The sequence below is a fragment of the Lytechinus variegatus genome, chromosome 6 (assembly GCF_018143015.1).
Source record: "Lytechinus variegatus isolate NC3 chromosome 6, Lvar_3.0, whole genome shotgun sequence".
Classification (NCBI taxonomy): domain Eukaryota; kingdom Metazoa; phylum Echinodermata; class Echinoidea; order Temnopleuroida; family Toxopneustidae; genus Lytechinus; species Lytechinus variegatus.
In genome coordinates this window covers 28,593,368-28,613,672 of record NC_054745.1, presented here as the reverse complement: position 1 = coordinate 28,613,672, position 20,305 = coordinate 28,593,368, and the positions used below count along the sequence as shown (strand labels likewise).

At 38.1% G+C, this 20,305-nt stretch overlaps 2 protein-coding genes across 2 annotated transcripts; both read right to left on the bottom strand.

The window, feature by feature from the left end:
- Positions 1-2,496: 2,496 nt before the first annotated feature.
- On the bottom strand, positions 2,497-6,720 carry LOC121417685 (protein crumbs homolog 1-like). The gene is made up of 5 exons (XM_041611418.1): positions 6,717-6,720; positions 5,902-6,009; positions 4,461-4,568; positions 3,017-3,124; positions 2,497-2,549 (listed from the first exon to the last, which is right to left on the bottom strand). Exons 1-5 carry the CDS (start codon positions 6,718-6,720, stop codon positions 2,497-2,499), a joined length of 381 nt encoding a protein of 126 aa, XP_041467352.1.
- Positions 6,721-9,625: 2,905 nt separating this feature from the next.
- LOC121417684 (fibropellin-1-like) lies at positions 9,626-18,347 on the bottom strand. The gene is made up of 7 exons (XM_041611417.1): positions 18,210-18,347; positions 17,958-18,015; positions 15,290-15,341; positions 11,496-11,678; positions 11,032-11,139; positions 10,146-10,253; positions 9,626-9,678 (listed from the first exon to the last, which is right to left on the bottom strand). The coding sequence occupies exons 2-7, from the start codon at positions 17,958-17,960 to the stop codon at positions 9,626-9,628; spliced, it is 507 nt and encodes a 168-aa protein (XP_041467351.1). The 5' UTR covers positions 17,961-18,015; positions 18,210-18,347.
- Between the last annotated feature and the right edge of the window lie 1,958 nt (positions 18,348-20,305).

Sequence of the window (20,305 nt, the reverse complement as noted above, 5' to 3'; positions counted from 1 at the left end):
GTGTTGTTTCAATACTTCTTTGGTGTGGACATAATATTCCGGGCTGGTGTTAAATCAACACCAGAGCTTTTGCAGTGTTAGCAATTATTTTGAATGAATGATTCTTGAAATATTCAGTAGATGGAGCGTGGGCCCCTTGCACACTGCCCGTATCCTCCACTGTTCTACCGTTATTACATTATCTTTTATAAAACAAAAACACCCCCCAAAAAACTCACCAGACTTCTCACAGTGAATTCCCACATAGCCTCCATGACAGGAACAATTATAGCCACCAAGCTCCTCCACACATGTCCCTCCATGAAGACAAGGATTGGAGTCACATGCTGTAAACACACACAAAAAAAGTTGTAAAAAACATATATAATAATAATCCTGCCATGACTTGCAGTGTGAACAAGGCGGCGCTAAACTACTTTATCCCCCGCCCATACTGAGGAAACAACTTATCGTTAAACAATTCCGTTATTGGTGTAGGTTAGACTTGATTTAAAAAATCTACTTTGCGTGTTCTTATAACTTATAATAATAAATTTGAAAAAAAAAGGTTCAAAGTTATTGAAATTTTTCATTCTCACTGGTTGATAACAAATTTGTTATAAAAATTGCTTGTAAATAATTATAAATAATAAATTGTGAAATATTGCTTATAAATGATTCTTTATACACTGCAAAAACTAGCGCAGAGCTGAGGCGATTGTCGGACAGCGCTCTGCGGCCGCTTTTCACCAAAATTGCAGCTCATTGTAACAGATCAATGCGATCGGAACGGCGTAGCGAAAACTATGCGAAGCTTTGGGGCGGATTTCTTTGTTCCTTTTCTCAATACGACAAAAATGCTATGAATTGTAACGGAAATTTGAGTGTAAAAATGGGATCCCCTCCGCGGCACATACCCACTATGCATTATATATTGAGTGCCCCACCCCCCGGAAACAACACCAGTTTGGAATCAAACCGATGCTGTTTTGATACTAATTGGTGTTGTATAAACACCAATCTGGTGTGTCAGACCAAAACGAAACTGGTACACTTCTCTGGTGTGGACATATATAGATTCCGGACTGGTGTTAAAAATTAATCAACACCAGAGTTTTTTGCACTGTACTTTTCTCGATGCAACCATCGGTCAATTTATTTCTACCGACCACTGAATATCCCTATAATTATACTGCAGGGGTGGATCCCGAATTCTGAAACAGAGGGTACAAAATTAGAATATCAGAAAAAAAATCAGGGTGCACAGATTTGTCTTTCCTAGACTTTCCCGCACACTGCAAAAACTCTGCTGTTGATTTAACACCGGTCCGGAATCTACATGTCCGCACCAAAGAAGTGTAAAACAACACCAGTTTCGTTCTGGTCTAACACCAGATTGGTGTGGACATAATATTCCGGGCTGGTGTTAAATCAACACCAGAGCTTTTGCAGTGTTAGCAATTATTTTGAATGAATGATTCTTGAAATATTCAGTAGATAGATCGTGGGCCCCTCACACACTGCCCGTATCCTCCACTGTTCTACCGTTATTACATTATCTTTTATAAAACAAAAACACCCCCCAAAAAACTCACCAGGCTTCTCACAGTGAATTCCCACATAGCCTCCATGACAGGAACAATTATAGCCACCAAGCTCCTCCACACATGTCCCTCCATGAAGACAAGGATTGGAGTCACATGCTGTAAACACACACAAAAAAGTTGTAAAAAACATATATAATAATAATCCTGCCATGACTTGCAGTGTGAACAAGGCGGCGCTAAACTACTTTATCCCCCGCCCATACTGAGGAAGCAACTTATCGTTAAACAATTCCGTTATTGGTGTAGGTTAGACTTGATTTAAAAAATCTACTTTGCGTGTTCTTATAACTTATAATAATAAATTTGAAAAAAAAGGTTCAAAGTTATTGAAATTTTTCATTCTCACTGGTTGATAACAAATTTGTTATAAAAATTGCTTGTAAATAATTATAAATAATAAATTGTGAAATATTGCTTATAAATGATTCTTTATACACTGCAAAAACTCGCGCAGAGCTGAGGCGATTGTCGGACAGCGCTCTGCGGCCGCTTTTCACCAAAATTGCAGCTCATTGTAAAAGATCAATGCGATCGGAACGGCGTAGCGAAAACTATGCGAAGCTTTGGGGCGGATTTCTTTGTTCCTTTTCTCAATACGACAAAAATGCTATGAATTGGAACGGAAATTTGAGTGTAAAAATGGGATCCCCTCCGCGGCACATACCCACTATGCATTATATACTGAGTGCCCCCCCCCCCCCGGAAACAACACCAGTTTGGAATCAAACCGATGCTGTTTTGATACTAATTGGTGTTGTATAAACACCAATCTGGTGTGTCAGACCAAAACGAAACTGGTACACTTCTCTGGTGTGGACATATCTAGATTCCGGACTGGTGTTAAAAATTAATCAACACCAGAGTTTTTTGCACTGTACTTTTCTCGATGCAACCATCGGTCAATTTATTTCTACCGACCACTGAATATCCCTATAATTATACTGCAGGGTAGGATCCCGAATTCTGAAACAGAGGGTGCAAAATTAGAAAATAAAAAGAAAAAAATCAGGGTGCACAGATTTGTCTTTCCTAGATTTTCCCGTACACTCCAAAAACTCTGGTGTTGATTTAACACCAGTCCGGAATCTATACATGTCCGCACCAGAGAAGTGTAAAACAAAAATTACACCAGTTTCGTTCTGGTCTAACACCAGATAGGTGTTAATACAACACCAATAATTATTAAAACAACATCGGTTTGATTCCAAACTGGTGTTGTTTCAATACTTCTTTGGTGTGGACATAATATTCCGGGCTGGTGTTAAATCAACACCAGAGCTTTTGCAGTGTTAGCAATTATTTTGAATGAATGATTCTTGAAATATTCAGTAGATGGAGCGTGGGCCCCTTGCACACTGCCCGTATCCTCCACTGTTCTACCGTTATTACATTATCTTTTATAAAACAAAAACACCCCCCAAAAAACTCACCAGACTTCTCACAGTGAATTCCCACATAGCCTCCATGACAGGAACAATTATAGCCACCAAGCTCCTCCACACATGTCCCTCCATGAAGACAAGGATTGGAGTCACATGCTGTAAACACACACAAAAAAAGTTGTAAAAAACATATATAATAATAATCCTGCCATGACTTGCAGTGTGAACAAGGCGGCGCTAAACTACTTTATCCCCCGCCCATACTGAGGAAACAACTTATCGTTAAACAATTCCGTTATTGGTGTAGGTTAGACTTGATTTAAAAAATCTACTTTGCGTGTTCTTATAACTTATAATAATAAATTTGAAAAAAAAAGGTTCAAAGTTATTGAAATTTTTCATTCTCACTGGTTGATAACAAATTTGTTATAAAAATTGCTTGTAAATAATTATAAATAATAAATTGTGAAATATTGCTTATAAATGATTCGTTATACACTGCAAAAACTAGCGCAGAGCTGAGGCGATTGTCGGACAGCGCTCTGCGGCCGCTTTTCACCAAAATTGCAGCTCATTGTAACAGATCAATGCGATCGGAACGGCGTAGCGAAAACTATGCGAAGCTTTGGGGCGGATTTCTTTGTTCCTTTTCTCAATACGACAAAAATGCTATGAATTGGAACGGAAATTTGAGTGTAAAAATGGGATCCCCTCCGCGGCACATACCCACTATGCATTATATACTGAGTGCCCCCCCCCCCCCGGAAACAACACCAGTTTGGAATCAAACCGATGCTGTTTTGATACTAATTGGTGTTGTATAAACACCAATCTGGTGTGTCAGACCAAAACGAAACTGGTACACATCTCTGGTGTGGACATATCTAGATTCCGGACTGGTGTTAAAAATTAATCAACACCAGAGTTTTTTGCACTGTACTTTTCTCGATGCAACCATCGGTCAATTTATTTCTACCGACCACTGAATATCCCTATAATTATACTGCAGGGTAGGATCCCGAATTCTGAAACAGAGGGTGCAAAATTAGAAAATAAAAAGAAAAAAATCAGGGTGCACAGATTTGTCTTTCCTAGATTTTCCCGTACACTCCAAAAACTCTGGTGTTGATTTAACACCAGTCCGGAATCTATACATGTCCGCACCAGAGAAGTGTAAAACAAAAATTACACCAGTTTCGTTCTGGTCTAACACCAGATAGGTGTTAATACAACACCAATAATTATTAAAACAACATCGGTTTGATTCCAAACTGGTGTTGTTTCAATACTTCTTTGGTGTGGACATAATATTCCGGGCTGGTGTTAAATCAACACCAGAGCTTTTGCAGTGTTAGCAATTATTTTGAATGAATGATTCTTGAAATATTCAGTAGATGGAGCGTGGGCCCCTTGCACACTGCCCGTATCCTCCACTGTTCTACCGTTATTACATTATCTTTTATAAAACAAAAACACCCCCCAAAAAACTCACCAGACTTCTCACAGTGAATTCCCACATAGCCTCCATGACAGGAACAATTATAGCCACCAAGCTCCTCCACACATGTCCCTCCATGAAGACAAGGATTGGAGTCACATGCTGTAAACACACACAAAAAAAGTTGTAAAAAACATATATAATAATAATCCTGCCATGACTTGCAGTGTGAACAAGGCGGCGCTAAACTACTTTATCCCCCGCCCATACTGAGGAAACAACTTATCGTTAAACAATTCCGTTATTGGTGTAGGTTAGACTTGATTTAAAAAATCTACTTTGCGTGTTCTTATAACTTATAATAATAAATTTGAAAAAAAAGGTTCAAAGTTATTGAAATTTTTCATTCTCACTGGTTGATAACAAATTTGTTATAAAAATTGCTTGTAAATAATTATAAATAATAAATTGTGAAATATTGCTTATAAATGATTCTTTATACACTGCAAAAACTCGCGCAGAGCTGAGGCGATTGTCGGACAGCGCTCTGCGGCCGCTTTTCACCAAAATTGCAGCTCATTGTAACAGATCAATGCGATCGGAACGGCGTAGCGAAAACTATGCGAAGCTTTGGGGCGGATTTCTTTGTTCCTTTTCTCAATACGACAAAAATGTTATGAATTGGAACGGAAATTTGAGTGTAAAAATGGGGTCCCCTCCGCGGCACATACCCACTATGCATTATATACTGAGTGCCCCACCCCCCGGAAACAACACCAGTTTGGAATCAAACCGATGCTGTTTTGATACTAATTGGTGTTGTATAAATACCAATCTGGTGTGTCAGACCAAAACGAAACTGGTACACTTCTCTGGTGTGGACATATCTAGATTCCGGACTGGTGTTAAAAATTAATCAACACCAGAGTTTTTTGCACTGTACTTTTCTCGATGCAACCATCGGTCAATTTATTTCTACCGACCACTGAATATCCCTATAATTATACTGCAGGGTAGGATCCCGAATTCTGAAACAGAGGGTGCAAAATTAGAAAATAAAAAGAAAAAAATCAGGGTGCACAGATTTGTCTTTCCTAGATTTTCCCGTACACTCCAAAAACTCTGGTGTTGATTTAACACCAGTCCGGAATCTATACATGTCCGCACCAGAGAAGTGTAAAACAAAAATTACACCAGTTTCGTTCTGGTCTAACACCAGATAGGTGTTAATACAACACCAATAATTATTAAAACAACATCGGTTTGATTCCAAACTGGTGTTGTTTCAATACTTCTTTGGTGTGGACATAATATTCCGGGCTGGTGTTAAATCAACACCAGAGCTTTTGCAGTGTTAGCAATTATTTTGAATGAATGATTCTTGAAATATTCAGTAGATGGAGCGTGGGCCCCTTGCACACTGCCCGTATCCTCCACTGTTCTACCGTTATTACATTATCTTTTATAAAACAAAAACACCCCCCAAAAAACTCACCAGACTTCTCACAGTGAATTCCCACATAGCCTCCATGACAGGAACAATTATAGCCACCAAGCTCCTCCACACATGTCCCTCCATGAAGACAAGGATTGGAGTCACATGCTGTAAACACACACAAAAAAAGTTGTAAAAAACATATATAATAATAATCCTGCCATGACTTGCAGTGTGAACAAGGCGGCGCTAAACTACTTTATCCCCCGCCCATACTGAGGAAACAACTTATCGTTAAACAATTCCGTTATTGGTGTAGGTTAGACTTGATTTAAAAAATCTACTTTGCGTGTTCTTATAACTTATAATAATAAATTTGAAAAAAAAAGGTTCAAAGTTATTGAAATTTTTCATTCTCACTGGTTGATAACAAATTTGTTATAAAAATTGCTTGTAAATAATTATAAATAATAAATTGTGAAATATTGCTTATAAATGATTCTTTATACACTGCAAAAACTAGCGCAGAGCTGAGGCGATTGTCGGACAGCGCTCTGCGGCCGCTTTTCACCAAAATTGCAGCTCATTGTAACAGATCAATGCGATCGGAACGGCGTAGCGAAAACTATGCGAAGCTTTGGGGCGGATTTCTTTGTTCCTTTTCTCAATACGACAAAAATGCTATGAATTGGAACGGAAATTTGAGTGTAAAAATGGGATCCCCTCCGCGGCACATACCCACTATGCATTATATACTGAGTGCCCCCCCCCCCCCCGAAACAACACCAGTTTGGAATCAAACCGATGCTGTTTTGATACTAATTGGTGTTGTATAAACACCAATCTGGTGTGTCAGACCAAAACGAAACTGGTACACATCTCTGGTGTGGACATATCTAGATTCCGGACTGGTGTTAAAAATTAATCAACACCAGAGTTTTTTGCACTGTACTTTTCTCGATGCAACCATCGGTCAATTTATTTCTACCGACCACTGAATATCCCTATAATTATACTGCAGGGTAGGATCCCGAATTCTGAAACAGAGGGTGCAAAATTAGAAAATAAAAAGAAAAAAATCAGGGTGCACAGATTTGTCTTTCCTAGATTTTCCCGTACACTCCAAAAACTCTGGTGTTGATTTAACACCAGTCCGGAATCTATACATGTCCGCACCAGAGAAGTGTAAAACAAAAATTACACCAGTTTCGTTCTGGTCTAACACCAGATAGGTGTTAATACAACACCAATAATTATTAAAACAACATCGGTTTGATTCCAAACTGGTGTTGTTTCAATACTTCTTTGGTGTGGACATAATATTCCGGGCTGGTGTTAAATCAACACCAGAGCTTTTGCAGTGTTAGCAATTATTTTGAATGAATGATTCTTGAAATATTCAGTAGATGGAGCGTGGGCCCCTTGCACACTGCCCGTATCCTCCACTGTTCTACCGTTATTACATTATCTTTTATAAAACAAAAACACCCCCCAAAAAACTCACCAGACTTCTCACAGTGAATTCCCACATAGCCTCCATGACAGGAACAATTATAGCCACCAAGCTCCTCCACACATGTCCCTCCATGAAGACAAGGATTGGAGTCACATGCTGCAAACACACACACAAAAAGTTGTAAAAAACATATATAATAATAATCCTGCCATGACTTGCAGTGTGAACAAGGCGGCGCTAAACTACTTTATCCCCCGCCCATACTGAGGAAGCAACTTATCGTTAAACAATTCCGTTATTGGTGTAGGTTAGACTTGATTTAAAAAATCTACTTTGCGTGTTCTTATAACTTATAATAATAAATTTGAAAAAAAAGGTTCAAAGTTATTGAAATTTTTCATTCTCACTGGTTGATAACAAATTTGTTATAAAAATTGCTTGTAAATAATTATAAATAATAAATTGTGAAATATTGCTTATAAATGATTCTTTATACACTGCAAAAACTCGCGCAGAGCTGAGGCGATTGTCGGACAGCGCTCTGCGGCCGCTTTTCACCAAAATTGCAGCTCATTGTAACAGATCAATGCGATCGGAACGGCGTAGCGAAAACTATGCGAAGCTTTGGGGCGGATTTCTTTGTTCCTTTTCTCAATACGACAAAAATGCTATGAATTGGAACGGAAATTTGAGTGTAAAAATGGGATCCCCTCCGCGGCACATACCCACTATGCATTATATACTGAGTGCCCCCCCCCCCCCGGAAACAACACCAGTTTGGAATCAAACCGATGCTGTTTTGATACTAATTGGTGTTGTATAAACACCAATCTGGTGTGTCAGACCAAAACGAAACTAGTACACTTCTCTGGTGTGGACATATCTAGATTCCGGACTGGTGTTAAAAATTAATCAACACCAGAGTTTTTTGCACTGTACTTTTCTCGATGCAACCATCGGTCAATTTATTTCTACCGACCACTGAATATCCCTATAATTATACTGCAGGGGTGGATCCCGAATTCTGAAACAGAGGGTACAAAATTAGAAACTCAGAAAAAAAATCAGGGTGCACAGATTTGTCTTTCCTAGACTTTCCTGCACACTGCAAAAACTCTGCTGTTGATTTAACACCGGTCCGGAATCTACATGTCCGCACCAAAGAAGTGTAAAACAACACCAGTTTCGTTCTGGTCTAACACCAGATTGGTGTGGACATAATATTCCGGGCTGGTGTTAAATCAACACCAGAGCTTTTGCAGTGTTAGCAATTATTTTGAATGAATGATTCTTGAAATATTCAGTAGATAGAGCGTGGGCCCCTTGCACACTGCCCGTATCCTCCACTGTTCTACCGTTATTACATTATCTTTTATAAAACAAAAACACCCCCCAAAAAACTCACCAGGCTTCTCACAGTGAATTCCCACATAGCCTCCATGACAGGAACAATTATAGCCACCAAGCTCCTCCACACATGTCCCTCCATGAAGACAAGGATTGGAGTCACATGCTGTAAACACACACAAAAAAGTTGTAAAAAACATATATAATAATAATCCTGCCATGACTTGCAGTGTGAACAAGGCGGCGCTAAACTACTTTATCCCCCGCCCATACTGAGGAAGCAACTTATCGTTAAACAATTCCGTTATTGGTGTAGGTTAGACTTGATTTAAAAAATCTACTTTGCGTGTTCTTATAACTTATAATAATAAATTTGAAAAAAAAAGGTTCAAAGTTATTGAAATTTTTCATTCTCACTGGTTGATAACAAATTTGTTATAAAAATTGCTTGTAAATAATTATAAATAATAAATTGTGAAATATTGCTTATAAATGATTCTTTATACACTGCAAAAACTCGCGCAGAGCTGAGGCGATTGTCGGACAGCGCTCTGCGGCCGCTTTTCACCAAAATTGCAGCTCATTGTAACAGATCAATGCGATCGGAACGGCGTAGCGAAAACTATGCGAAGCTTTGGGGCGGATTTCTTTGTTCCTTTTCTCAATACGACAAAAATGCTATGAATTGGAACGGAAATTTGAGTGTAAAAATGGGATCCCCTCCGCGGCACATACCCACTATGCATTATATACTGAGTGCCCCCCCCCCCCCGGAAACAACACCAGTTTGGAATCAAACCGATGCTGTTTTGATACTAATTGGTGTTGTATAAACACCAATCTGGTGTGTCAGACCAAAACGAAACTGGTACACTTCTCTGGTGTGGACATATCTAGATTGCGGACTGGTGTTAAAAATTAATCAACACCAGAGTTTTTTGCACTGTACTTTTCTCGATGCAACCATCGGTCAATTTATTTCTACCGACCACTGAATATCCCTATAATTATACTGCAGGGTAGGATCCCGAATTCTGAAACAGAGGGTGCAAAATTAGAAAATCAAAAGAAAAAAATCAGGGTGCACAGATTTGTCTTTCCTAGATTTTCCCGTACACTCCAAAAACTCTGGTGTTGATTTAACACCAGTCCGGAATCTATACATGTCCGCACCAGAGAAGTGTAAAACAAAAATTACACCAGTTTCGTTCTGGTCTAACACCAGATAGGTGTTAATACAACACCAATAATTATTAAAACAACATCGGTTTGATTCCAAACTGGTGTTGTTTCAATACTTCTTTGGTGTGGACATAATATTCCGGGCTGGTGTTAAATCAACACCAGAGCTTTTGCAGTGTTAGCAATTATTTTGAATGAATGATTCTTGAAATATTCAGTAGATGGAGCGTGGGCATCTTGCACACTGCCCGTATCCTCCACTGTTCTACCGTTATTACATTATCTTTTATAAAACAAAAACACCCCCCAAAAAACTCACCAGACTTCTCACAGTGAATTCCCACATAGCCTCCATGACAGGAACAATTATAGCCACCAAGCTCCTCCACACATGTCCCTCCATGAAGACAAGGATTGGAGTCACATGCTGTAAACACACACACAAAAAAGTTGTAAAAAACATATATAATAATAATCCTGCCATGACTTGCAGTGTGAACAAGGCGGCGCTAAACTACTTTATCCCCCGCCCATACTGAGGAAGCAACTTATCGTTAAACAATTCCGTTATTGGTGTAGGTTAGACTTGATTTAAAAAATCTACTTTGCGTGTTCTTATAACTTATAATAATAAATTTGAAAAAAAAGGTTCAAAGTTATTGAAATTTTTCATTCTCACTGGTTGATAACAAATTTGTTATAAAAATTGCTTGTAAATAATTATAAATAATAAATTGTGAAATATTGCTTATAAATGATTCTTTATACACTGCAAAAACTCGCGCAGAGCTGAGGCGATTGTCGGACAGCGCTCTGCGGCCGCTTTTCACCAAAATTGCAGCTCATTGTAACAGATCAATGCGATCGGAACGGCGTAGCGAAAACTATGCGAAGCTTTGGGGCGGATTTCTTTGTTCCTTTTCTCAATACGACAAAAATGCTATGAATTGGAACGGAAATTTGAGTGTAAAAATGGGATCCCCTCCGCGGCACATACCCACTATGCATTATATACTGAGTGCCCCCCCCCCCCCCCCGAAACAACACCAGTTTGGAATCAAACCGATGCTGTTTTGATACTAATTGGTGTTGTATAAACTTATCATGTTGCTCACAATGAATTCCCCATTTTCCTTCATTATTTTTCTGAATACCCCTTTAATTCTGGCTACTCTTAAATCAGCTATTTTCAATCAAAAACGTACCATGTTGTTCACACTGAATTCCGGAATAGATCCCAGGACAGGAGCAACTGAACCCGTCAAGTTCTTCCATGCAGCTTCCTCCATGAAGACATGGATTGGAGTAACAAGCTGTAAAAACAAATTGCGTTTCGTAAATACTGTACATTGTAAACCGACTTATCGTTACAATTTCAATTTTGTGTTACGACGCAGATCATGCCCATGTCCATAGCGATCGCTCCCCCACTTTCGTGCACAGCTATCAAAAGGGTTTTTCGAGATAACACGCACACCTACGACTGTATTTTTCACAATAATTCTATGGGAATGAAACAGTTGAATGTTTTTCCTTTCCTCTTCGCTAATTTGCCCTAAAACGTTCAGAAAAGGCTCATAATCTAGCCAGAAATTTTTGAAAGCTTGCAAGCATAATAGGTATTATTCTATATCTACCACGTTCGGATACAAATTTCATAGATTTATACCTGGATGGGCGCAGTACAAGTTAACCTTGTCACGTGCTTCCGGTGGTGTTCTGACGTCGTACTCGGGGTGATCACGTGTTAGGTACTTGGGAACATATTTCACCCATTCACCGGTATACTCAGAAACTCCATAAGGACAGACATCCTGAGGAATATCGGCACATGTTCCGGCACCATAAACGTCTTGGTACAAATAGATCAGAAAAAAAAGGAAGTGGCATGTAATAGGTATATGGTACACTGCAAAAACTCTGGTGTGTTGATTTACACCAGCCTGGAATCTATATATGTCCAATCAGAGAAGTGTTAAACAACACCTGTAATCTTACTATATCTTATTATACTTATTATATCATGTAAAATTACTGGAAATGGGTAAGGTGTTTGGAACCTTACAAATTTCCTTAAATAAAACACCCTTTCCCCTTTTTAAACAAACCCGTTCTTTAAATTGCGGAAAAATTCATGTTTTATGATTTTACACAATGATTCTTATATCACTTTTTGCATAATCTTCCTTTTTCTGTAAAATCTGGGGTTTTTTTAACAGTGTACCCGCGAAAGAAAAAGACCGCCAAAAATCCCCCGTAGGAAAAAAATACTCTTTTTCAAAATGGGAAATGCCTATTTTTCAAAATGTAATGTGCCCTTTTTCAAAACGAAATATTCATTTTGAAATAAAACATAATACAGTTCAGATTAGGAGAAAAAAATTGGCTTGACCTTCGCGCTCGCATCAATTATTGTTTAGTAAGTACTCATCCTGTTCATGGTTACTAAAACACTAAGAATGTCCAGTTTTCAGGTTGGAATATTACAACAAAAAAAATACTCGCGTCGGGCGCTCGCGTTAATTATTGTTTTGTAAGGTAATCATTCTCTCCTCGGCTAAACAAATTGCTTAAATCATAATTGATTTGACTTGAGGATTAAATAACAAGTAGGTAATATCTTAGAGAAAGAAAAAAAATCTCATAATTCACGAAATTTTTTAGGGAGGAAAATTTAGCCACGAGATTTTGATGAGTCTGGCCTATATTGCTCATTAGAATTGTGACCTGTGGTCTAACCGATGAGCCTTTTGGGGATGGGGGATTGCAGCATGGCGGATTTCGATGGGGTGCTGACTCTGCGGGACCATGGGATGTGGCGGGGGTATGGTCTTCAGGTGTGCATGCGTGGTGGGCCAGAGTAATTGTTATGCCCGGTTGACACTTGCACGCATTGTGGTGCCCGCATTGATGCGTGCCCATGCGGGACACTAAATGGCACGACTTGGCTATATCAGTTCATGCAATGTCCCGACAAGTTCACGACATGTTTGGACATTGTTTGCGCATAGTTCGCGCATAGTTCACCCAGTGTTCGCGCATAGTTCACGCACTGTCCCGACGTGCTTTCAGCAAATATTCTCGACACCCTATTCTGTGACGTATCTAGCGCAAATTTAAATATTCAACGTTCTTGTGTTAACGCCCTCTACGTTCGTTGATCAGGACGACTCATACTGATCACGTGGTCTGCACTCACAATTTTGCGCATATCATTCGTGAACTATGCGTGAAGTATGCTTGACCTATGCGCAAAGTATGCGCGACCCTGTCGTGAACGAGTCGTGAACTGCGTGCCACTACCCCGGGGGTGTGCCTACTATTCTTTGCGCCACGAAATTTCTATTTCGATGCCACGAAGTGGTAGGCAGTGGCACGACTAGGTTGCGCATAGGTTGCGCATAGTTCACGAACAGTTCGCGAATTTGTAATGCGTGCCACAATTTTCAACATGTTGAAAATTTTGGCACGCATTTTCACGCACTGCCACGCACCTATCCGCAAGTTGGCACGCATAGCTCGCGCATTGGCCCGCATGAGTGCGTGCCCATGCGCAAACTATGCGGGAACCACAATGCGTGCAAGTGTCAACAGGGCATTAAACATTATAATGTTGGTGCATTTTCTATGATTGTCCAAGTGGTAGACCGTGCGTTTTTTATATACATTTCATCTGATATTGTCTAATGAAGCCGATTGTATACTAATTTTTCGGACTTTTTGATATTATTTTAACTGAGTACCGAAGTGTGACGTCACTGTCATGACAACGAGCTGGATGGTTCTGATCAGAGTCGCAGCTGACGATCGTCTATACACACACATTTGCATTTGCCAAAATTACCATCATTCTAAGGTTGCAAGCGATGAAATTCCGTTAGCAGCCATTTTCTTCGATGAGAGACATTCGCGCCCCGGGTTCATTTGTTTAGAACCAAGCTGTCATGACACCATCGCAACTGATGTCATTGCTTCGGTACTCTATCAAACAGGATTTAAATTTAATTTTGAATTTGAATATGAAAATGTTATCACAGATGCGGATGGGTTTAAGTTTGAACAAACTCGGGCAACAGATAGACAAATAATCGTAGAAATTATTGTAATCACTAAATCTATGGAGACTCCGAGATGGCCATATCTGTGAGTCCATAGTGAGGTAGAGCAATGTTTACACTTTAATTTGATCCAATACACAAAATGGCCTACACGTGCTAAATGTATTTTCTTAACTTTTTTTCATGAAAACATCAAACTATTCAATTTGCTCTATATTTTGATCACTTACTAAGCGATGTACATTTAAAGGGGAATCCAGCCTTGGCCATAAAATGTTGTGTTGGGAAGAGAAAAATGAATTAAACAGAATGGCGAAAGTTTGAAAGAAATCGGACAAGCGATAAGAAAGTTATAGCTGCTTTAAAATTGAGATCACTAATAGTATGTAGATTTCAAATTGGCAACTGAATAAGTAAATTATGACAAGGGGCAAGGACAACTTTTCCATAGGCCATGTACTTTATTATCAGGGATTTGTGGTTTTCTCCTAAGTACCTATTCCCCAGGGGCAGTAATCCTATATAATCCTGGTAGTATATTGTTTTATGTCCTCATGAAAGAAAAATATAATTTAAAATAAAACTTTAGGGGAAAATGACATTTTAGCCATAATATGTATTGGAGTATATGGAAGAGTAGTCCTTGCCTTACATCACTATGACATCCCATATGCGGCCAATTTGAAGTCTCCATGGGTATAGTGATTACCAATATTTACAACTTTTAAAAATTCATATCTTTCCTGTTGTTTGTCCAATATTGTTCAAACTTTCACCTATTAACTTGTCTGATTTTTCTTTTTCTTATAAAACAAGTCTTTATTTGGGTTGGATTCCCCTTTAAAAAAAACTCACTCATATCCATGATATCCCTGATGATTAAGCCTAAAAGTCCTCAGCATGATGAACATTTGTCCGTAATTCTTGTCATAATATTACCGACCTAGCTGTTGCCAATTCGTCTCAGGGATTTTATTGCTTGCCTGAATTCTTTCTAAATGTTCACCACTTTTTCTCTCTTTTTTTTATTTCTCTCAAACGCCATTCCAGGAATTCCATTTTGACTACAAAAAGTGAACATGAGATATCACCAAGTGACCAAACCAACCAACATGGACAAAATGGTTGAGCAAAATAATACAATTTAATTTTTCTTTAGATGTGACGTAATGATATTCATTAATGTATATTTTGGTGAATCGATTATCGGATGGCATATGTATCTTATGTAGTGACTTTTTGCGGCTTTAAACTGGGCTTCATCAATAAATGAATGGTTTATACCATGTATACCCTGGAGGATTTCTACGATTATTCCTTAATGGTAGTGTTAACACATGTGTTTGTGCCCACTCCCCCAAATGGGATAAATTACTAAACGAAGACGGATTGAAATAAAACTTACCCTTGAACTGGTGGTTGAGTAGGATAAGTATCACGATGGCTCTCTCCGTGAACTGTTTGGATAAAGATGGACAGAGGTCACATATACTACTTAATAATCATATCTCTTGATGGAGGCGCGCGATAGCTCAGTCGGTGGAGCGGGGGTTTCGTATTCCGCTGACCCGGGTTCGATTCCCAATTGGTGCGCTAATACCCGCGCTAGTGCCCCTTTGAAAGGTCCCTCGGAGAGGACCTTAAGCCGGCGGTCGTCTGGTTGTTTACCTACAACCATTCATGCCCTCTTTGCAACCAGGTAAACAAAAAAATCACTACCAATAAAAAAAATCTCTTCGAGACTACTTCGCTTGTTCCCCGAACTCCGCACACACGTCTAGTGAACACTCACTCCTGAAGATGGACAGTCAACCTGTGATATGCACTTATTTTAAGAACTAGAGTCACTTTCAGAAAATAAAACTCTACCTTCTATTCTTTCTCTTCTGGGCCCCGTATTACAAAGAGTTGCGATTGATCCGACCAATCGCAACTATGGAAAGCCAGCAAGGTCAACATCTAAAATGCATGTTTGTTTTTAAAAAAAATAGATATGAATGTATATCCATAAATTCATTGATTTCTTTGACAATTTGGTGTGTTCTCCTTTGTTGTTGTTTTTAATTGCAAATTTCTTGTAGAAAAAATATGACACTGATGGATTTTTATAGAGTTACGGTTGATTGGATCAATCACTACTATGGAAAGCCAGTAATGTCAACATCTATAATGCATGTTTGTTTTTGAAAAAATATATATGAATGTATGTCCATTAATTCATTGTTTTTTTTACAATTTGTTGTGTTCTCCTTTATCAATATTTTGCAAATTTCCTGAAGAAAAAAATATGGCACTGATGGATTTCCATAGAGTTACGATTGATTAAGACAGGGCCCTGGCCTCTCCATTTCTCTCTTACCTCTATCAACTTTCTTAGTCCTTCTAGGACCCCCAACATGCCTTACAGTAAACCACTCCCGCAATCATATACATTTCGCATTTTCGTTGTGTGTGCTGCTGGTTAAAACCCTCTATGGTTTCATACACCAACCATTTTATCTGTAACTTTATCTTGCTTACCAAATCTACAGTAGCGTAGCTACGGGGGGGGCACGTGCCCCCCCCCCCCCCCCCCCCCGCTGAAAAAAAATTGGCAGAGCAAAAAACAAAAAAGGGAGAAAACAGACAAGAAAAAAAGGAAGAAGAAAGATAGAAGGAAAAAAGAAGAGGAAAATAAGAGGAAGACGAGTGAATGAAATAATGTGAGGGGGGACTTGCAACAAAAAACAAAATCTATCATGTTACTATATAAAATGTTTGCTTGCGCTTCGCGCCAGAATTGCCTGTTCAATGAGATTCATATGTTTGCTCAATAGGCTGATATGGAGCAACTTTTGAAGTCAATATACAAAACCTATTTTAGCTCGGACATCGAGCTTTCATTATTTTTTTTTCATTTACAAATCTAGTGCTCTGTAAAATGTCCGTTTAACGCTCTACATAATCAGCATTAAGCTCACGCTGCGTGGTCACATTGTTTGATTTGCCAAGATCCTATTGTCTACGTGTATTCAATAATGTTCCATTAAACCAAATGTATTCAGAATGCCCAGATTCTAGGTCTAAATCTAAAACATGCTCGATAGCCTGCATGTTCTTTATTTAAAATGTACTTTAATTATCCAGTTTCACATCAGAATATCAATAATTGTCTGCTCACGCTTCACGATCGAATTGTTATTGATTCTCAATAAACTATATCCTATTCATGATTTACAAAATATGAATAGAGTGTCCGCTTTTAAGTCTAAAATCTCAATTTTATTCCTCTCGCGGTTCGCGCTCGCATCAATTGTTTAGTTACATACCTATCCCATTTAATTAATACAAAAAGTGCTTGGAATTAACATTTTTAAGTCGGAATGTCAAAATAAAATTGCTCGCGCTTCGCGCTGGCATTATTGAAATATATACCGTCTTCGTGGGTAACTGTAAGCAGTCCTTAACAGGTCCCTTTTCGATAATTCTAGAACAGTTAATATAAATTTCTGCTCGCGCTTGGCGTTCGCAGTAACCATCTAGTAACATACGAATCTTCTTCAGGATCACACATAACATTGCCCAGAATGTTAAAGTTTTAGGATAAAGTACATTAAAGTATAATAAAAATCGCTCGCGCTTCGCGCTCGCACTTTTTATAAGGCTTATGAGATTATTTTGTGTTTATGTTGTTTTATACAATAAGAAGTGACTGAGCGGAGAAAATTTAGGTGAAGATAATTTCGGGCGCCATCCCCTACTGGCGAAAGTCGGATCCTCCCTTGTGACACATATACACGCACCGGAAAAATGGTGCCCATCCCCCCCCCCCCGGAAAAAAATCCTAGCTACGCCACTGCAAATCTATAGATTTGGATGTGTCTCTTATTTTAACGAAATGTAATAAAATGAACTTGAATTCAATTAACTTATTACCGATGGTTCGTCAGCTTCATCAAGTTGCTTGAAATGAACCTAAAGTATACCTCGAGCAAGGTAATCATTTGAACCAATAACCAAAAGGAATAAGAAGTATTTAAGTTTGGATTCTAACCATTAAGTGATGGTTATAGAACAGTTTGACAGATACTTACCATTTCCGAGAGTCAAACACTAACCCAGAGGCCTGTAAGACTACGTAGATAAACCACACTGTAAAAAATATTGGGTAAAATTATAATCAATTATTTGCCCAACCAATCTGGGGCAATATTTTACCCCAATGCGGGAAACACATTGTCCTTTAGAATGAGCAACATTTTCATCAGACTGGTTTAATTAAAATGTCCAAAAGAAATTCCCAATGTTGGTTAGACACATAGATTACGGTCATGGAGGATTTTTACCCGATATTTTTTAGAGAGCAGCTCCTAAACCTCACTACACGAAGTCGATTGCGAATAGAGAAGTTATCAAACTGTTGTGACGTTTGCGAGACCCGGCGAAGTGTTGTGATGGATATGCCTAGGGATTTAGTTGCGAGGGAATTAAAATTGACGGCACAAAACTAATTAGCCAGTTCGTAGTTCCACTCTGCGCATGATCAAAGGATTCTACGCATGATCAGAGGAAGGTCATTTGTACTAAAGTGACATGGTGGTTTAAAATCTAATGAGATAAGCACCAACTTTGATGTCTTGATTATTCATATATTCTTTTGAATTGTGGTTTTCATTTACATCCACAAAAAAACAACAATGCGTCCACGAACGACTGGTATTTCACAGTTTGCCAAGTACATTGTGCAACATGCTAAGATATGCATTCAAAGTAGGAATGCAACAAATGCCTTCATGAAGTGTTCATTGGTGTGCTATTCTAGTCCCCTGGTCTATTCAATTTCTTAATCCTGCTATGTAAGGCAAGTCTACGAAATATCTTGCTTTGAAATCTGCCTATCATAATGAAAGAAATGAAAGGTCATTTGACCAAAATTGTCCCTGAAGTAACCACGAACTGGTCTATTAATTTGTATCAACTGCCAAGGCGCCTACGGCGCTGATGCAGATCAGATCACTTTAAATTCACCCACCCTTGCATCTTTTATAAGCATGTTTTCACTTATTCATACTGTTAAACATGCTTCATTCATTCATTCATTATTGCAGGAAAATATTATTGAAAATATTATTGAAATTTATCGTATTTCGTTTGCAGTTATGATACCAGTACTCTATTGCATCTGTAGCCACACAATTTGTCTCGTTTTTTGTTAATATATATTTCTTCTGATTTGTATGTTGAAAATAGATAGCGTGACATCAAAAATGATCTAGGGACAACTGCAGAAAAAAAGATAGACTTAAATGTCCACTAGAACAGATATCAGAGAACCGTTAAAGGTCAAGTCCACCCCAGAAGAATGTTGGTTTGAATCAATAGAGAAAAATCTTACAAGCATAATGTTGAAAATTTCATCAAAATCGGATGTAAAATAAGAAAGTTGTGACATTTTAAGGTTTCGCTTATATTTTTAGTTAAACGCACAACTCACTGATATGCAAATGAGAGAGTCGATGATGTCCATCACTCACTATTTCTTTTGTTATTTATCGTTTGAATTATACAGTATTTGGAATTTTACAGAATTGACATTAATGTAGAACTTGACTAAGCCACATAATCTTAAACAATGTTAAGTCCACATGTTCAGGGATGAATAAAACTCGATTTCACATGACAAGGGGGAGAAAATATATTTGCTATTTCTGATTTATATGTTGAAAATATATAAAGCAACTGACAGTGGCGTAACTGATGTCACATCCCCCTTGTTCTCTTGTATTTTATCAGATGTTATTATGTTTATTAAATTTTTTCCTCCAAGAACTAGAAAAATTGGATTGACAACTGATTTAGTTCATTAGATATTTATTACTGCAACTTATTTCATTATGAGCGAGACATATTATTCTCACAAGTTTGAAATAATGAAAAAAATATGATTTTATGTAATAACATAAGAAAACGCAAAGTGGAGATGTGACCTCATCAACCCACCTAATGAATATTCATGACGACTGTTTTCTCAAAATATTGCTAAACTTTAAACTTCAATAACTTTATTTTTTTATCCAAATTTGATGAAATTTTCGGCATTTTTCTCAGTGAATTCTACTTTTTATATTACGATATAAATATTTTCAGCCCGGATCATCACTTTAAACCCACAAGCAAAACGTTATTTCTTTCCGTAAGCTTTTTAGCAATTTCTTAATCGTCAAGCGAATGCTACCAGGCAGTTAGCAATTGCTTGAAATATATAAACTTCGATTAAACACTGCCACGCAATATCCTAAGACTTGATGGATATATGCAGAATATATTTGAATTAAGTCTAAACTAAATCAATTAAATCTAAACATAATAACGTTTTTATTGTACATTTTTTACGCTTCATTTATAAGAAGTTCCCGTAATAAATTTGCTTTAAGACCTTTAA